General features: G+C 36.0%; 1 protein-coding gene across 1 annotated transcript in view; it reads left to right on the top strand.

Moving 5' to 3' along the window:
• LOC140241086 (uncharacterized) overlaps nucleotides 1-21,127 on the top strand; it is a 79,064-nt gene that overhangs the window by 597 nt on the left and 57,340 nt on the right. The window contains exons 2-8 of the mRNA XM_072320852.1: nucleotides 3,587-3,738; nucleotides 5,997-6,308; nucleotides 7,555-7,840; nucleotides 7,888-7,943; nucleotides 9,890-10,015; nucleotides 11,160-11,228; nucleotides 12,291-13,837. Coding sequence (XP_072176953.1) covers nucleotides 3,587-3,738; nucleotides 5,997-6,308; nucleotides 7,555-7,840; nucleotides 7,888-7,943; nucleotides 9,890-10,015; nucleotides 11,160-11,228; nucleotides 12,291-13,837 — 2,548 coding nt within the window. The remainder of the gene's footprint in view (nucleotides 1-3,586; nucleotides 3,739-5,996; nucleotides 6,309-7,554; nucleotides 7,841-7,887; nucleotides 7,944-9,889; nucleotides 10,016-11,159; nucleotides 11,229-12,290; nucleotides 13,838-21,127) is intronic.

Raw genomic sequence — 21,127 nt, 5'->3', positions numbered from 1 at the left:
CCGATTCAGATTCAGATTTATTCAGCATTTTCAGTAAAAAAACAAACAAACGGGAGAATACAGAAAATTAACAACACCATAATAACAAGAAAAGAATGATCACAATAAGCATCAGTACGAAAATACAATACATTTGAAAGTGTTCGGAGACAGACAGAAAGGCTATGCCTTATATAAAAGTCCTGTCCCCATACTATTTCATTCTTAAAATATTAAAACATTAAATGAATACATTTGTTTATGAGTTAATACACACATACATACGCGCGCGCGCACACACACACAATGACATATTTTACAAGAAAAAAATGTTTATCACACCATTTCGGCATACTGATTTAAAACATGCAATCTTAATGTTCTTTTACACACATTCAGCGATGAACTCTGTCTTATTTCGACCGGAATAGCATTCCAAATTTTGGGTCCATTAAAAAATATAAAATTATATGATGGCATAGTTCTGGCATACGGCAATGTAAATCTATCTTTGATTCTCGTATCATATCTTCTATTATCACTCATTTGAAAATAGTTCATCAAACATTTTGGAAGCATCTTCCTAAAGCAAAAGTACATAGAAAATTGCACTTTGATGATAATATATATCATTAGATTTTAAAATCTTCAGATGAAAAAAATAATATAGGCGATGTATGGGCAAGAAAATCACAGTGATGAGTAATACGGACCAGCTTTTTCTGCAATAAAAACAATCTCCTGGCATTGGTCACACCTGAGTTTGCCTAAGCTATTGCACAGCAGTTTAGATGAGGTAATACGAGAGTATTATAAAGAAGAAGCAACACCTTTCTTGACAGAAATCGCAATTTATAAAATATCCCTACATTTTTTGCTATGCCAATTGATAAATCAAATACAGTTAGACATGAAAATATACTGAAACCCACCAGTCATGGCTGAAGTAAAGATTAACATTAAAATAACAGCGTAGAAAAAATCGAGCACAGATATACAAAACCACAACTTTTCATCATCATGCTCAGGAAGATTTCGCATTTTCTTTCTCGCCAGGCTCCTGAGTTAATTAAATTAGTAATTAATTTAATTAGTAAATAATGTTCTATTAAACTTTGCCCATCCTTATTTTTCAAATTTATGATACCATAGTTAGACAGAACGTTAACAGGTTCATTCTGTAGAAACTGTTTTATTGTAACTGTTCAGTAAATATAAGAAATGTAAATCTAATCGACAAAACATTTTGCATCTACGAGTACAAGTCAATATCATCATAAATTGAAGTCCTCCTGCTCCAGAAAACTGCCCTGCATGTGTTTGCGTGAAGCCAAATACAATTTTGAAATTTCTATTGAGAACATAGCTGTAGAGAACAAAGGTTCTGAAGTGCACTCTAATGAGACGTGACTGATTATGTCTCCTGAAACATTGTGCAAGTCACAGAGTACACACTTTGGCATAACACAGCAATACATGTTATCACCAAATTTCAATTTCAAAGTCCTTTCTTTATCTATACATAATATACAATTAATCATTAACCTTATAGACTTGCTGTAAACTCGTATAGCTTTCTTACAAAGTTATAAATGCAAGAACGTTAAGCGTGACATATCAAAAATAAAGTAGATTTCAATAGGAATGATGATTACAATTTGTTATTCCAAAGGGTCCTTTAATCGAAAATTAAATATAATTCGTTTTCGCAAGGTCTGTCAATCCGAATATTACAATAACAATGTTTGTTTTTGCGAAGGTTTGTTATTCCGATGATTCCTTAATCCGAAAATTTCGATAACAAGCCTTCAACATAATGAAACTAACCAACATGAAATGAAATTGAACGCTTAAAAATCGACAATGAACCATGTAAGTATATAAAGAGTTGACAAAAAATCGTTTGAACGTGAACGCCTTTTCTTGACTACGAATGCAAACGAGTTGGGAATTGGAGGGGACAGCTTACTATGATGATGGCTAACTGTATAGCTAACAGGTCTACCTTTCGACGGTCATGTCCATTTGATGCAGGACATTAACTGAAACAAAAACAAAAACATGGTACACAGAAACAGAGTAGCAATAAAACAACAAAAATACAAATACAAATGATTCAAGCAAGTTGAATAAGTATATGTAACATGTTATGCTGCAAAAATGTGACGAAGAATCTAGGAGCTGATTGTTCCAAAGTTTAGACCAATTATGATTATAGTGAAATTAATGCTATGCGACAACAGCACTGTTTGCGTTTAGGCAAATGAAACACAGAGCACACCTCGTTGATACCCGGTTGTTTACACAGTGTGAATGATTTACAAAATAAATGGGAAACATATATGAGACAGCATGATAAATCAGGAAAAACGATTTTGTACGTGACTTTTGTGTTTGTGTTTGGTAGACTTTGGAATGTTTCGTTGGCGTTTTGGTATACACACACACACACACACACACACACTCATACACACACCATTACAAGCAATTCTTTTCTTTATACTCCTGTAAGATTTTACCTCATCTCACTTGAATCATTTTAAAGATAGATTATGTATTAATTTTTGCTCACATGATAATCATGATTCAAACTATTGAAAAAAGGCTAAAATCATGAAAGCTTTACTGTTTTCACTGATTGATTTGTTTTCCTAATCTTGGTGAGTCTGTATCCCAAAGATAACAGTATAGTAGATTGCAAATGAGGACAAAGGACATATGATCATATAACATTTCAGTTATTTTTTTTTAATGAAAAACCGACATTACGTATTACACAATATCACACTGATATGGTATAACGGTACCATCTTGGCATTGAACGAATTCATAACGATGACATAAAGTTTGATGTTTATAGCGAATTGATGCTTATTATTTCATCAGGAAATGCTGTTCACTGAAATTATTGTTACGTTAATTGAGACTCTATAGAAGCTTCAATCACGTGTTAATACAAACATTTGATATCCTTTTATCCCCAAAAGGGTGTCAATTCAATATTCACTGACACAGGTGACATGGATGATGTTGTAAAGCGTCATTTAATTTCAGGTGGAACATGCATATACCAATAAGATGTACGTGTGTGAATCTGAGTTTGCATTAAATAGTGCGCGGAATTAGTGAAGGGTTTAAGTGTTATCACTTTATCGCAATAATAAAGTTATATTAGATACTTTATTACGTATTGTGTTAAACTGCACACATCATCTCCATAACGCAAGTTACATTTAGAATTGGCCTTTGGTCGAGAACAAGGTAAACAACATTGAAGCATTTATCTACTTTGTCGTGCTGCGCATCACTTGAGATCATTATCAAACACTATCAATACACACGTAAACCTCATTAAAATGTGAACTATGTTTCCATCAATATCATACATATCAAGATGTTAACAGTACGTGCCATGCCACGTATTAAGTCATGTTCGAGACACAGAGACGTGAACAAACTAATAGCACACAAGCTGTAGAGCGGGTAATTTCCTTTCTTACACTATCCTTTCCGAAGGAATCCCTTTTTTCTCTGCATGGTTCCTGCATGGGATATGCTTGATTTTTCCCCCTTTTTTGGAAATGTGAGCGTTGTGATTATTGGACAGGCTTGCAGGACGTTGGAATCAAAACTTGTACTCACTTTACGGTGTAAAATGTCTGTATTGTAGACTACGTATAATGGATAGAAGCTGGGATAGAATATACGATCTCGTTCTGCTCCTAACATTGACCGCTGCTGTGTTCTGTGATTTTGCTGGTAAGTGTTACTTCTGTGAACTTGTAATCGTGTCAGGTAAAGGTTACCTGAGGTGCATAAAAAAGAGGGAAAATAACCAAAATACGTTGGTCTGCATTCTGTATGGTACAGGAGAAGAGTAATTTGAATATTGCATGAAGTCCATTTTTATAGGGACGCATTGCGAAAATGAGCATTTGAAAAGGTGCATATCGCTTATGAGTACACACCCTTTTAGAAACCTTCAACATGAATAGCCATATTGCATAAAATGTCATGATTTTCTACATTTTATGAACTCGGGTTTGTCTTTTAATTTGAACACTACATTTAGTATAGCATCCAACCATTCTGGGAAGTCGAAGCTCTCTCTCCCGTGTTTTAATAGCTTTTAGGACCCATTCACTTCACTTTCGAAAAGCATAAGGCGCATCGCTTTAATTGGAATTAGTGAATTCCAAATGACAAGAACAAAACAGTGAATCTATTTTGAATCGATGTATGTTTTCCCTTTTCCTAAGGCGGCGGAATTTAGTTGTCTGACTTTGCATTTTTTTTTCAAAGGAAATTAATTATTTCAGTAAGGACAACGTGAGGGAAGTTTCTCGGTAATACAATACATTAGGGAAGCAACATGCAAGACATCGCTGTACTGGTACTGGTATTCGTCCGCGGCGAATTTTTACCAAGAATATAATTCATTTTCAGCGCCAGTAGCAGATGTTTTCTACAACAAAAATAACGAACAAAACAAGGCAAACAAAACAAGCACACACCCAACATCAGAAAAACAGTATCAGGCGCATATACCTATATTTAAAAAGTTTTATCTTGTATATGAATTTGTGAAACAAATTGTTAAATGTATCATTCACACTCACTCATTGTGATATTTCATGAAACTATCGAAATTTGTTTTAGTAACATTAAGACTGGTTAGTGGGTAATTAGGAGACTTCTAAATGTGATTGCGGCTAATAACACCGTTTTTATAAACCGCGTGTACTTTTCACTGGAAAAGATTTAAGATGATCAGTTGCATTTTATATTATATACACAATATATATATATATATATATATATATATATATATATATATATATGTTGTGACCACCCTTGGTAAAAACAGGGGTAACTTTTAAGTCTCTTCACCCGTTTGCAGCTATCAGCTGGCTGTTGAACGTTTATATCATGACCTGTGAAAGTAGACAAGAGGAGAGAGAAAAGGTTTAAGATTAGCAGTCGATATGCTGTTCCTTATTACGGGGATGAAGCAGAATCTCCGCGTCAAGTGATTGCAATTACCTGCCATCGCCATTTCGCTCAGATTACAAGCTATTATACTGGCAACGGCAGAACTTTGGAGGAACTTACATTAATGGAGCGTTCATGTAAGACGTTGCTCATCGGTGTTCATAAATAACCTTTAAATGAAAAATTGTTCGTCATTTATGCAAATATTATACATGTAGCCTATTTATGATGTTATGAAATCTTATGATATATAATATTTTGTAATCAAATCTATCCGCTTCTCAAAACGGCTTTATCGCACTTTGACGTCCATGTATCATGCCTTCAAAGAGTACTTTTTGTGTAATTTAGGTGTTAGCATAATATGTGTAATGACCTTGTGCTTCCTAGACACGGCCCCCTACGTTCACGGGCGGGAAGGGGAAGATATTCGACTACGATGTGAAATCCAGGATGAGCCTCTCTCTGTGGTCTGGGTTAAGGAGGACATCACAGATCAGCAAGAGTGGAAGACAAAGGCTACATTCTTCGATAGAAAGGCTGAGAGGAAGGATGACCGGTTCCACATCGACAAGAACTTTAGCCTTGTCATCACTGACTTGAAGGTGGCAGATACGGGTCTCTACCATTGTGATGTTACGCTGAGGAACTTTGAGAGTTTCTCGAATTCTACTCTCATGATGATAAGCTGTAAGCAAGCTTTTTTTTTATCATGCGACCGACGATAATGATATCGAAATGAAAAAGAAATGCAAGGTTGACGCCCTATAGTAGGTAAACGATTTACTAAAAGTAAAGAAAGACTGGCTTTTTAATAAACCATGCGACAAAGCTTTTCATTTCAGATTCAGGATTGCTCATCTTTTATAAAGATATTCTTATATTCACCATTATGTGATTCTATTTGAATCTTTCATTCCGTACTTTTCCAGCATATTTGTGTATGACAACGTATTTATTCATCTGTTTATTGTCATTTATTTACGACAACCCGAGTCTTCTTTACTCACATTTTAATCGTCCAGCCTCAGTGATAGGCACTGAGCCCAACGTTCGGGGATGGAAAGGGGAGGACATCCGACTGAGATGTGACATCCAGGAGGAGCCTCTCGCTGTGTTCTGGTCCAAGGAGAGTGACTCAGATCAGCAGCCGCCGACGGTCAAGGCTGCTTTCTTTGGTGGAAACTTTGAGAGCAGGGAGGAACGGTTCGACATCGACAAAAACTTCAGCCTCGTCATTACCACCTTAGAGGTTGCTGATGAGGGTCTTTATCATTGCGACGTGGTGCTGACGAATCGCGATGACTTTACGAATTCCACTTTCTTGATGGTTGATTGTAAGAAATGTATTGTTATTATAACACTCTTTGCAGAGGCGTGGATTTTTCAAAGAAAGGAGTTGAATGAAAGTTTCGAGCCAGAAATGAGAACCGTCATCCAATATAGTTGCCGATAAAATTGCAACAAAGATACCCCCCCCCCAAAAAAAAAAAAAAAAATCCATCTTACTCTTGCCTATCTGTACAACCATGACAATCACTTATGAGAATTCCGGTTAAACATATGAGACTTGAAATGATTTAAGTGTAAAACAATGATGCACGATTTAATGTGGTTCTCTATTCGTAATCAAAGTTTCTAAATTCGCTCTTATGGCATATTAAGATGCAAGGGAGCAGGTCAGAGAAAGAAGTAATTGGTGAGTAAATTTCATGAACCAATAATGGAACTTTCGTCTCATGCGAAGTAGGTGATGTTCTTTTGGGAAAACGCAAATGTGTTTTATGTTTACTGTCTTGTTTTTCTGTCCTCTCCACCAACGAAGGAGGGCATGAATGACTGATGCAGTCCTCAAAACAGAAACGAAATTCAATACGCAAAAAATGATTCGAAACACATTGTTTTCTTAATCAAATTCATGAAATTCTTCCGTCGAGATGTTTTCATTGCAACTGATTGACAAATTGCCCCACATCGACGTAAATAAGCACTGAATTGATCAGTGTTTTAGTAGTAGCCATGATAAAAAATCATGGGCGTACATACTGGAGCAGGATTCGAACCTACGACCTCCTGATCACCGGACAGGCGTCATCTCCACTACTCTCGACGGAAGAATGTCATGAATTTGAATAACAAAGCAGTACCCGCTGCATGCTATAAGGATTAGAACCAACACTTGCTGTCGGGCGAAAGCTCGGTGGTCGATTTTTCATGAAATGAACTTTTTAATTCCTATTGTAATTGTATGCCCTTTATTCTTTCACATTTCTAATCAAGATCTTAATCCCCATCTCAACGAAAACTGCACCACCCTTTTAACCTCAATACCATTCTCGCCTTTTGTAAGACTTAATTAAGTGCAGCAGAATATGATTATGAAGAGGAGACTGAAGGCAATTAAAGCTGGGCAGCTATGGCGATCGCTATACACTATGCACATTATGTAAGCGTAGGTCTGTCATGCATATGCTTCATTTTTGTTTCTACATTTGTTACATTTTGTATCTTCAATATTTGTTCTAGATTCCCACGTAAGATGACAAAATCATGCCGTTTTAATACTATTCATTCTTTTAAAAGCGATGGCCTCAAAACATGTTATCGAGGAATGCGTCGCTGAGAGCCAATCCAATAAAAGCCTATGCACATACCAAACATCCTCCAACACTCCTTCCGTTAACCTAACGTGTGTCGTCAGTGAATTCAAGCCTAACATTTCAATGTTATGGTCTAAGGAGACGGGGGAGATACTTAACTCGACAGTTTCGCAACAGACGACACTATCTGACGACACATACGAGAGGTTCGAGGCAATCACTGTGTTTGTGCATGACGGAACAGAAGAAACCTTTATATGCGTGGCTACATGTTTGTGCATGACGGAACAGAAGAAACCTTTATATGCGTGGCTACCGGTGATCCTCTAAATGGAATTTCGACAGCTGAAGTCACCGTTCTGTCTCCATCAGGTTGGGTGAAAAGTTACCGATAGTTTGTTTGTGTTTCGTCATGAAATCATGATCATGAATATAGAGTTTGGTATTGATGAACAGTCATAGCTTAAAATGACTTTTTTTTTTTTTCAAGTTCAAGTTCAAAGTTTATTTCATTTTTCACAAAAACATATGTTTCACTTCATTTAGTAACAGAAAATAAGGTAAGTAGAACATAGTGTAATAAAAAGAGTATGACAATTGAGGACGTAAAGTAATCATACATTGTATTGCAAGAAAGAAACATAAGTGATCAAAGCGAAATACATGTATACCATTGTTTTAAATGCGAAAAATGGAGGGACCCACTAAAAAGACAGAGCTTGTAGTATGTGGGTCCCTCTGGAGAAGAACATCAACGAAAAGATAAATTGAACCGTCGTATATACAAAAAGATAACAAAGTGGAAGAAGTCTGGAAGCCCACTAGAAATTAGATTAACAAATAAATACATTTATATAGACGCGAACTAACATAAAGCAAGACTAGACAGCAAGACAACTACTAAAGAAAAGGTTGTAAAGGACAAAACGGGATGGACAAGACTGACGAACTGAAGACAAAATAGCAGACAAGAACGCAAAGAAGAGACAGAAACAGTAACAGAACAACAGAAACAACATAAACATAAACATAAACAGCGATCTTCGGCAGAAGCATGCCGAGAGAAACAGAAGATAGTTACTGGGGAAAGCGAAATTTTGACGCCTTGAAGAAAGACAAGAAAATAGAAAATAGAGGGATATATGAGCCGAAGTAGCACACGGAGAGTCAGCTACTAGACTCTTTGGGTAAAAAATGGCATAGATGACAACATTGCAAACATCCAGGGGAAAAAATACCATTAATTCTTCAAGTAGGGGACAAAGTAAACAGGTTAGTATAAAAAAAAAGGCCAAAAGGTTAATTCAGTATTGTAGGGTCATACGATTGCAATAAAAAAGACTTCAGTCTCCTCTTGAAAGAGTATATGGATGGGGCATCTTTTAATTCATGATTCAAAGAATTCCAATAATTTGGGCCTACATAAATAAGTGAGTTTTTAGCAAAAATCGTTCTTAAAAGAGGTAAATGAAATTCACCAGATCGCCTAGTGGGATATTTATGAAATGACTGATTTTTGAGGAACATAGAATCAAAAATAGATGGAAGCAAGTTATTACAATACTTGTACATAAATTGCCCTAAATTGAACAAAAACAAATCTGTCATTTTTAAGAGCTTGTTGGAGGCAAACAACATATTTGTATGAGAACATACAGAGGAATTACAGATAACACGAAGAGCTTTCTTTTGTAAAAGGAACACTTTGTCTAATAAATTCTGATGGGTGTTGCCCCAAACTAATACTCCATAATTAAGATGAGGCAATATTAACGATGAATATAACATAAGTAATGATTTTGAGTACTTTAAAAGTACTCAAAATCTCTTGTAACAAACATTTGCATTATAAATTGTTTTTGGGAAGATCAATCTTGGGCCCGTTTCATAAAACTTGTTATCAGTGACAACTGCCACATTTCTATGACAAATATGCTCTCAGCCAATCAGATGCAAGGATTTCAGTAGCTTGTCACATCTATGACAACTTGTCACTGATGACAAGTTTATGAAACGGGCCCCTGATTGCATAATTTTGAGCAAACATTTGTTTAGGCCATCAATCATGGAAGTATTTTTTTTTTCAATATTGCAGACAAATACATAGAAATTGCTTTCACAAAGTGAGATAAAGAATGAGCTCACTCCTTTTTATAGTGATTTTTTCTGAATAAAATGCCAAAATACGTATGACGGTTGGATCTGTACAATCAAGTACTTCTTTGGCAATATAAAAGACGTGAAATTTTAATGCCTTCAAATTCTAGTAATGGAAGAAAGGTGTTTCAAATAACATGTATACCTATTTCGAATTTCAGAAAAACATGGCAATATGGGTCTCGTCATTGGTCTAGCCATCGGTGTGCCTGTCGCTCTAGCCATCCTGTTTCTCCTTGTTGGAATCTTTCTGCAAAAATATCATCCTGAATACCTACCACGGAAAGGTGTGGAAATTGACAGACTTGGTAACCAATTTGACAAAATCAAAGTGAATAACACGTGATCTGCGTTAGGTTAAAGGGATGGTGTAGTATTGGTGGAGATGAAAATTGGAGTTTTAACTTTTTTTGCGAGGTACCCGCCCCCCCCAAAAAAAAACAAAACAAAAAAAAAACAAAACAAAACAAAAAAAAAACTAATGAAATTGATAACATAATACAGAGCACACCATTCTAAGAGGAACTGAAAGTTTATTCGAACAGGATAAGTTTTGGAATAACTGAGACGTCGAAAAACAAAGTACAACAAAGTACAACAAAGCGATCCTAATAAAAGGTTGGTCCACACTTTAGTTAGGCTTGCTCTGTTTGGGATATTCAGCCTTTTAAAAACCAATTTTCATCAAATAAACGTTGAATCCCCCATAGAATTACATGCTTGTTCATATTTCTTTAGAGGTTTCTCATTATCTCATAAAAGAATGTTAGAAACCTTGATTTAGGTCTCAACCAAAACTTTACGATCCCTTCAAAACCCACTGAAAAGAGTAGGTTGTAAGTACTGTATCATCTTCCTTTTGATATTGATAATCGCTCCTTTTCAGTACAAATAACGCTAGTCAATCAGTTCTGTATCATACACGTGTAGCATCATAGTAATGAAATAGATTTATAACTATAATTAGAAAACAAATTAAACAGAAATATACTGTAACTGTTCATGTTACGCTAACATTACGGTGGTGAATGTTGAAACGCTCGACAGACACTATCAAGTAAGTGACTACAACAATCGACTTGAATATTGTGATTTTGATTGAACGAAGGCATATAATTATTATCACACATATCGTCTGCCTCATCAGTGGAAGATCAAGGAAGGGGGGGGGGCGTCCCCTTTGTAATTATATATAAATAAATATATATTTGTTTTTATTAAAGTGTACACCAGAGAGTTGAGCTCAAGCCGTTTTTGTTTGCTTGTCAGCGGATGAAATGGCACCTTGCTTTGCTCCCCCTCCCCCATACGGAATTTCTGGATTCCCCCCTGCCCATTCACATTGGGTTTTGATTAATTGTTGTTGATGCTCTCGTCGGTTTTTTTTTTTTTTTGTGTGTGTGTGTGTGTGTGTGTTGTTATTTCTCACAGGATGCAGCTGGAATTGCTGTAGGGGACAAGCCAGAACACAGCGATCAGACGTGGAAGGATTGATGATGGGTATGAGATACCTCAACACGCTTGTTCTTATTTTGTGATCTAATTTTTGGTTGAAATCAAAATCAAAAAAGAGAGAAGGGAGGAATTTGGCCTTAGAATTTCCGGTAACAACCACAATAAATTGCTATTCTTTTATTTGTTTATTCCATAATCATCTACAGAATGTATAAAAAAAGTCAATCATTGAATGCACGAATCGACAACAGTTGTACTACTTCTGCTTGTGTGTGTGTGTTTCTGTTTGTTTGATTTTTGGAAAGGGTGGTAGTGTATTTCATTTTATTCGATTCATTTTATCTAGCAAACAACATTAGATCGTCCTTAACTCAGTATACTTGGAGGAAGCCTTCTTATGCTTGAGTTCTACATTTTATATCTAAAGGCTCTTTTCCTGCAAAGTATGATAAATTATGTTCTGAAGCTTCTTGTTAAGCTGCATTACGATCTAGATGTATATTTCACAGTTCAAACCCACTTGAAAAGTGACAAAGTATCCCCAGTGCCATACAAAAGTGGTTACAATGAATTCTACTAATTATTACAGTCTGTAGGGACTTCATAATCTGGGAAAGAGTGGGTTGAAAATAACATTTTTTTTTTAATATCCTCTTTGTTCTTTTGTGTCTTATAAAGTCATCAACGTTTTGTATGAAAATATCGGTACAACATATTTTCTTTGATTAAGTTTGACTTTGAAAAATGACCAGAAACTTGTCAATAACATATTTATGTTTATATTCTTTTTTTTTCTCAGTGTCATGAAAAACAAAATATTCGTTTCCGTTATTTTTTTTTGATAAAAAAGAAAAGTGACTGTGCCTTCAATTCAAATCAACTTTTGTGGTTTCGCGAAACGGTAACTGGCCTAAGATATTTGCAGAGCATGTGATTTACAAATCAATTACGCGTTATCGATATTTTCTTCTTGTATTTAATATAAAGTCACGAAATTATTTTGTTTTTGGTCGTTATAAGTTATTGAGAGCATAGGATGGATGAACCTCAACTAACCTACATGGCTAAATGATTTACCTTTGTTTGTCCTCTTTGTTTGCATTCAAGGATCAGTAAACTCGGCGTTGACAAAGAAGCAAGTGAAACGATGCAAAGAAGATCTGAAGGCGTATTACCGTAAGACGCGACGCAAGGTCACTGTTGATCCCCTTAACTTTATGGAACGTTTAAACTTGGATGATATCTATACCAATCTGAGTCTGATCGACTTAAGTAGTAATCAGAAAAGGCCATTATCATACAAGGACCTTTTGACCAATGAGGGAAATGCAAATCTTTCAAAGCGCCTTCTAATTAAAGGCGACGGAGGTGCTGGCAAAACAACACTTTGTGCGAAGATTGCCTGGGACTGGTGCCAGGGAAAAATTCTCCAGGATCTTGATATGGTGATTCTAGTTCCTCTTCGAGATGTCATTGATGTCAACAAAAGTATTGGTAGTATTGTGGAAAGATATCTCTCTGATTCAAATGAAACAACACCAAACCTGATAGACGACTACATTTCAAAAAATTTACATAAAGTTCTCCTGTTGTTTGATGGGTTTGACGAGTTCAGCGGGAACCTAAAACACGGAAGCAGCAGTGACGTCATTCGCATTCTTGTATCGGAACAATATAAGTCTTGCAAGGTCATTGTGACCTCAAGGCCATGGCGTATACATGAATTCACACTGACCAAGAGTCTTGCTGATGATTACACCTTTATTAACGTCGAAGGATTTAAGAAAGAGGACTTATCGACATATATCAGGAAATACTTCTATAGTAGGAAGAAGGGAGCTGTTGCTGAAAACTTGATCAGCTTTATTGAGGAAAATGATGTCATCCGGTCGAACATGGCCCCGTTTCCAATTTACTGCGCGATGCTTTGCCTTATGTGGGAGGAATTCAGTGAAGAGAGGCGACGAGAAATGATGAAAATGCAAACTTTCTCGGAAATTTTTGGAGCAATGATATCTTTTCTGAAAGAACACTACGCATCAAAATCGTGTGAAAGTTTGCAGAAACAGGACATATCTGAAAAAGTAAGGGAAGCTAGTAAGGCAATTCAAGACGTAAGTGAGATAGCACTAAACGGTTTATTGCACAGACATTTTTCATTTACTGAAGAACAATTCAGAGAGTGTGGGGATGCCATGCAAACGTGCGTCATGGTCGGAGTTTTGACAACAGAAAAAAAAGTCATCGGTAGAGAGCGTCGGCAACATGCCAACACTTCATCTTTTGTTGAGTCAACTGTTTTGTTTCCACACAAATTGTTCCAGGAATATACTGCAGGGGTATATATTACGAATCTATTCTCCAAGGATCGTCCAAAGTATGACCGTCTGAAGTACAAACTTCTTCCTCGATCTCAGGAGTTTCGTTACCTACTCTACTTCGCCTCAGCGTTAAAAAAGGAGCTTGGCCTCGATATCATTCATGGCTTGATAAATGAAGGTAACCAGGATTTATGCATTGACGTTGCATTCGAATGTCATACTGAGGAGGCGACTAAGGCAGTGGAAAAACTACGGAAAGAATACACATTATCGCCAAACTCGTCAGAGCATACGAACTTAGGAGTTGCGTTCATGGTGCACTGGGACAAAGTGGTGAGTGATACAACTTGTTCCAATAGCCACAAATAGTTTGAAATGGTAATGCAAGGTTTTGTTTTGCTTTTTTTTTTACATGTGAAAATGTTTACATTTCAAAAGGAGATAAGGAAAGAATATGCTTTACACTCGACTAAAATCAGATCGATCCCCGGTATTTGTCAATAGTCATTCAAATTCGTCTATGTCTAACATTTCCGTTCCTTCTGTCACCCAAAGTCGTCAATGAGCAAGCATATTGAAATAATTGCAATCGACTTCAAGAATACGGGGTTATCAGTTAGAGGGTCATGGTGAGCGGAATTTGAACCTATTTAGGGTAGTACTTAGCCTTCTTGATGCTATGCTCATTTGGCAAGTGGAATCAAACATTCTCTTTTTTCTTTTTTCTTTTTTTTTTGCTAATGTAAGCTCTATTTTGGAAGTGGTGCTTCTTCTAACAGGGAGGGGTTCACCGTTATCAACCATTGATATTCTTGAAATTCATTGTACAATGGATCTGTATAATTTTTTTTTCGTCATCAGAAACAGGGTAATGGAATGCCTGTTACTAGGTCCCTTTACGTACACTTTATTTGATTACATTAGTACAGCGTAATATTGCACAAACGCTTACGTCTTCATCGTGCCGTGTTTTGTATCAATTCCATTATATTCTACAAAGTCGACACTGGCTGGCAAGACAGTGTATACTGACTTGACCCAGGGCGCCCCCTTCTCATGGTCATCGGTATAGCTTGCAAGTTTGCGATTTTCGGGAAAGTTGTATATTTTGGGTTCTCAGCTCTCGGGAAAAATCCCAGAAAATTTCTTGAAATAGGGGGTCTTTTACTCCTTTTTTTCCCCTGCAATAATTCTTATAAGGAGTAGTTTCCGAATCATTCCCAAACAATTCTGAAATAAGGTACAACAACAACAACAACAACAAAGAGACTAGTTTCAATTTAAAAAAAAAAATCAAAAATTAGGGCGCTTACTTTGCTGCAGGACATTTCGCAACACGTGATAGTGCACGTTGCACGTCATCCTCCTTGTGTTATCCGTACGCCTATGGATACTTGCACTAAGAGACGACACGAGCGCTAGTTTGGGTGGTTGAAACCTTCCTTTTTGGTGTATGTACTGTACACAATGCAAAACATGAGTTGCAAGTAATATGGGGCTCCACAAAAGAGGAGCACCCCCCCCCCCTTTTTTTTTTTTTTTTTTTTGAATGCCGTAAATGTCGATGTTGCGCGAACTTTGACGGGGATCCAGAATAGTGGCACATTCAGGTCATTAGTTTGCCAGAGCTTCATTTTTTATTGAAATGAAACACAGTCCCACACGTACAACGACAAGTAAGTTGAAATAAGCAACTACTGGATGACTGTAAATCACAGAAACCAGTAAACCCCAGCTGAAACCACCACACATCTCCAGAGACTCCAGTAATTAAAAAAAATACAAGAACATTTGCCTCTTGACTCAAAAATTTTGCTCGTTAAATTCACCTTGTTAGCAGGCATATGTATTACCTCTAGGCCCAAGTTTGTTTGTTTTTTTGGTTTGTTTTTGCTCTTGAGGAAGACTTGTTTATGTCATTACATGCCCCCACTAATTTTGCCATTGCAATCGTATACTACCATGCTCTCGTTAGCTTTACGCTTATCTGCACGGATATCACATTTAGCCCACCATTTACCGTCAAATGTGCATGCATGCTTCCATCCGTGCGTCAACTAACACGGTAGTTTTCAAAATGAATTACAATGCATGGAAACTGAAGTTTTGAAAAGAAGCCTAATTAGTCAGAGGATTCACTTTTATGTTGGACAAATCACTGCCCGTCCCCATATATAGTTCATGCTTTGGTGGGTACAGCGATGATTAACGCGTCCTTCTGTAGTTTACTGTATGTGATCAATTTATAAACTGCATACGTAATAGATGCGACCCATACCTCTATGACCAAGGTTATTTTGAAGAAAAAAAAATAGTAATGAAATATAAAAATATATAATATTCTTTCTTTTACTCTCTCTGCAGATTACTCTTTGCAGATGGTTCAAATTTTTATTTTTTTTTATTTCGCACAATAATCCTCTTAACCTTGTAAATACAATAAATACAATAAAAACAATTAATTCAGAGTAAGAAAATGTCGCCTAGTGGATAAAAGCAAGAAAGATATCTCTTGATCTTCAAATAACAAAATACATACTTTTTAGCAATTCTACTGAGGCATTCTTGTTGACGTTGTTTCAGATGGTACTCCACTCGAAAATGTTTCCCATGTAAAATTTCTTGGAATAACAGTTGATAATAAGCTTTCATGGAAATTCCATATTGAGGGTATATGTAAAATTATTTCAAGTAATATTTGTATGATTAATAAGCTTAAATTTTGTTTTCCTTTATCGTCCCTGCTTACATTATATTCATCTTTGATGCTTCCATATTTGAATAACGACATTCTCGCCTGGGGAGATTCATATAAAACACGTTTAGATCAATTACCTTTATTACAAAAGAAATCACACCGTATCATATGTGACCGTGCACCACAAATCGAAGAAAAAGTCGCACACATTGATTTTGTGTGGAGACTGAAAATAGGTGAAATGGGTCAACGTAACCCATCTTGACTTTGTGACATTTTCTGAAGGAGCAAGTCTTCTTCTACATTATATTATAATTTGGGATTATAAAATGTGTGTCTTTTAGCAGTCTATCTTGAACTTTTTTGGAAGAATAGTGTGATTAGGTGTGTTTTTAGAGTCCCCTTTTCATTTCTTAAAAACCTTGAACACTTTCTTCACTTTAAAATCAAATAACTTTTTACAGGATAATGTTACTGCTTTGAAAGTTGGCATCAATTATGAACAGAATGTGTTGATACGGCACTCCCAATTTCACTTTTATCTGATGATCTCTTCATTTTTGTTACTCTGGTGATTAACATCCTGTTTTATTTGTTTAATTTTACATCATGGAATCCAGCTTGCTCTCGTCCACAGTACGTGCTGTAGTTTTTTTTTTTCCTTTCTTTTTCCCTCCCCAATTGTTTTGAGTTCATGTCAGTTGACATCGGTTCGTTTTATTTTGTTTTGTATTGCTGTCTTGTGTATTTTCTGAGGATCCCATATCGTTCAAGCTTTGGATCTGAGTGGGAGCCTCTATTATCATCCCCTTCCTTAATAGTTAACTGGTATTATACGCTCTAAATGTAAACATAGATATAATTGCATTTTATTTCATCGGCTTCTCATTTTCATAATGTACTTTGTTAAATTACTGTGACATTCTGTAATTACTACAAATATCCTGTACATATGCATTGTATATCATTTCATTGTTGTTGTTGTTGTTTTTTTTTGGATGGAAGTGAAAATAAATTTGAATCTTGAATCTTGAACGGCCGATTCCACTGTTCCCAGTGGTTTCTCTATTATTTAGGGGAAAAATGTTTCCAAAAAAAAGATATATATATATATATATATATATATATATATATCTAAATCGTTTTTTTTCAGTTTTGATTACGAGGTAAATATATTAGTCACGCTTTTCTGTAATTTATAAAAAAAAAGGTCACCACCTCATTAGATTTTTTTTTTCATGTACATTTGGTATATTCGTGGATGTCTCCAAAGCCTTTTTCACGATTAATCACGAAATGTCACTCTTAAAATTTACAGCATTAAAGGTTTCCGTTGGAAGGACTTTAAGTAATTCAGAAGTTCTGAAAGTCAATTGAAGATATTCAACACAATTGATGTTTTTATGATTAATTAAGTATTTCTACTATTGGAAAAGACAAAAACACAGAATGTTACATACAATGCATAACATTGCTCATGGGGTTTTCTCCTAAAGTCTGTGTGAGTTGTTTTCATTTAAATATACAAATTATTCTTTTTAGATGCAATATGTTCAAATTTGAGTTATGTAGACTTTCAACTAATTCTAAAACGTATGAATTTACAATACAGGGGATGTAAAGTGTGGAATGATCTCCCATATGATATCAAGATTATGACGTTTTACGTTTGATATGAAACATCCGCAGTTGTAGTTTGAAATCCATTTCATTGTATATATCATAACATCACATCTATTATCATAACGTTTCCTTTTATGTTATGTTACGCGATGACTAATATTGACATTTGTTTTATGTCAATATTTGTCAATGTCTGTATTTTTTCATGTGCTGTTATATGTAGATATACTTTTCTCTTTCTTTGTGATTTTTTTCTCTCTTTTTTGTTCTTATTTCAATCATTGTTATATGCTATTACTGAATCTCTGTTTTCATTCTGTTATATTGTATAAATGCACGGACTTGCAGGATAACAGCCTATGGCTGAGCAAGTTTCCTTTTTATTACCGTGTTGAAATAAAATGAAAATGAAAATGAAATAAAGTTACCTAACCGACAAGCAACAATTTATGTGGGTGCACGTCACGAGACTGACACTCAAGAGTCATTCAGCTCACAAGTCATACAGCCCATGAGTTATACAGCTCACTAGCCATACAGCCCATCAGTTCGACACTAAGCCAACAAGGCCCACGAGACCGGCACATTACGCGCCGTATTTATCTGTCAAACTCGTGGGCTGTTTTCACTTAGTGTCGGTCTCATGGGCTTTATTTGCATATTGTCGAACTCATGGACTGTATGACTCGTGAGCGGTATGATTCATGGACCTGTTTTAATGTCGAACTCGTGGGCTGTATGACTCGTGGGTGTCGGTCTGACTGGGATGACCCCATTTTTTATCTGTCGACAAGGATGCACGCCATGAGATCGTCACCCACGAGTCACACAACTCACTAAGTCATACAGCCCACTAGTTGTACAGACCACGAGTACAATACTTAGTCAATGAAGCCCACAAGTTCGACATCAAGTAAAATAAGCCCACGAGTTGTACAGCCCATGAGTTCGACACTACGCACAAAAGGCTCACGAGACCGATACTAAGCCAACAAGCCCACGAGACCGACACTTAACTACGCTTAAAAGGCTCACGGAACCGACACTACGTAAATAAAGCTCACGAGACCGACGCAAGGCAAACGAGTGTCACGGTCTTAAAGTGTAACTCGGTCTTAAAGTGTAACTCGATGCCTAGGCTTCTGAAAATGTGTCTCGCGCGTATGGAGCCTCACCTGTGGTTTTGGATACGTTTATGGGCCAGTTTTTTTCAGTCGTCTGCTCACTCACCTCTCACTTTTATAGTTGCCATGGTTTTAAATTAGAACAATAAACATTCATTCTGTATGCTTATATTTCTAAATGTCATAAATGAATATCATTATCTTCTTCCTGAAACCTTTGTCATTATGTATGAAGTGTGCTTATTTTTTAAGAGGCATTATAGATGAAGAGGTGAATGACAGATGGGGAGATGAAGGAGTAAATGACACTGAAATGGGGATGGAATGACACGTATGTGTTAAAAACAACAAAACTCCATCATATTAAAACCTACATTTAAGAAGTGATAATTGCCATCCTTTCATAATTTGGTTTTATACCTAATCTATATGTATACCTTGATGTATGTGAGTATTAGTGTGTTGTTGATGCGTGATTTGCGAGTGTCTTGTATGACTTTATGCAGCATTATGATACTAGTACATGTACAAACCTCTACAATAGTTTTTAATAAACCAAATTTTCCTTCTCACAGTGAGTTGTAAAATGTTTTTACACTTAATCATCACAATAAGCATAAACATTTCTGTATGCAGGATATTTTATGGGTTGCATGTTTTCGAGAACAATCATTCGCAATAAACAAGATATTACGTGGAGCAGAAAAATTACCTTCAGTAATTATGCACGTCACGAGCGCAAAGCTGCAGATGCTTTCAGGGTCCGATATGAGCAATTCATTTCATTTCATTTATTGCTGTTTCTGTATGGTACAATATAAATCACTTTCGAAAACATACTTATTGATTCATCATTAATTATATGGCTAACTTTGCACATGAGGGATAAGGAAATCATCATGAAAGGAAACAGAGATAAAATAAAAAGAAAAGTGGAAACATGAGGAATGAAATTTGGATTTCCTGATGAAATTGTGAATTTTATCATATATACACCAATCAGAAAAATAAAACAAAAAACAGGAAATCACTTTCCTACGCTGCATCATTGGTCACCATATAAGATTTCGAAGTGAAAACCATAGAGGACCTTTCTGATCTTGGAATGTAAACCAACCAGGAATGTGTTATAGGCAAAAATTGTGAAAATTAAAGCCCATAAGGGCGTCATTGATTGTTTACACACCAGCAAAACCGTTACAGTGTTTTTTTCAACAATATGTTAGATGTTGAAATACTCTGGGGATGCTACCTGTCTTGTAAAGTAAAGAGTTAAGAATTTTTTCTAGAAGATGTTAAAAATATGAACAATACGCCTCCTCTCCCCCCCCCCCCCATCTTCAGCCTCCCCTCACCCGTCATATCAAATTTAAAAAATACATTCATACATTTACTTTCTGATATAGCATTGCATAAGCTCTGTTACTTATGGTTCTGAAGAAGATTTGCATGTATTTTGTTCAAACAATACCTTATGTTGAGGCCTTTCGAACTGGTTCCCCTTCAAACCAAGTGGGATTCTATTACCCAAGGGATGCTTCACATTTGGTGAAAATGTACATGTTATTGTCATAATCAAATTTTTCAAGAAGATGCTGAAAATTTGAAAATTCCGCCTCCCCCTACCAGGACATGGATGCTGCCATGATCTAACATGAAACTTCCAACTTAACCTTGTCTTCATGACATGTATTTTGTTCAAACAGTCCCTTATGTTGAGGCCTTTCGAATTGGTTCCCCTTCAAACAAAGTGGGATTCTATTACCCAAGGGATGCTACACATTATTTGTGAAAGTGTACATGTTATTGTCATAATCAAATATTTCAAGATGATGCTGAAAATTTGAAAATTCCGCCTCCCCCTACCAAGACATCGATGCCACCATGATCTAACATGAAACTTCCAACTTAACCTTGTCTTCATATTTGCCTAGCTCTATTATTTTTTGGTTCTTATACATTATGTCCCAAAAAAATTACAATCAGATTTTCGCATTGATATCACTGAATGCGATGAAATTGTCTAAATGCTACTTCAGGGTCTTAAAATATAACATCTTAGCTCTATCTTGCAGAAAACCCCATTCAATTTGGTTAAGTGGTCACAGAGAAATGTGGATTGTTGTACAGCATGCCATGAGTCTGATTCATCAGAGTTTAGCATTTTGATGCTCTTGT

This window comes from Diadema setosum, chromosome 17 (assembly GCF_964275005.1).
Source record: "Diadema setosum chromosome 17, eeDiaSeto1, whole genome shotgun sequence".
Lineage (NCBI taxonomy): Eukaryota > Metazoa > Echinodermata > Echinoidea > Diadematoida > Diadematidae > Diadema > Diadema setosum.
The sequence above is the reverse complement of the archived record's forward strand: the minus strand, read 5'-3'. Positions and strand labels throughout refer to the sequence as shown.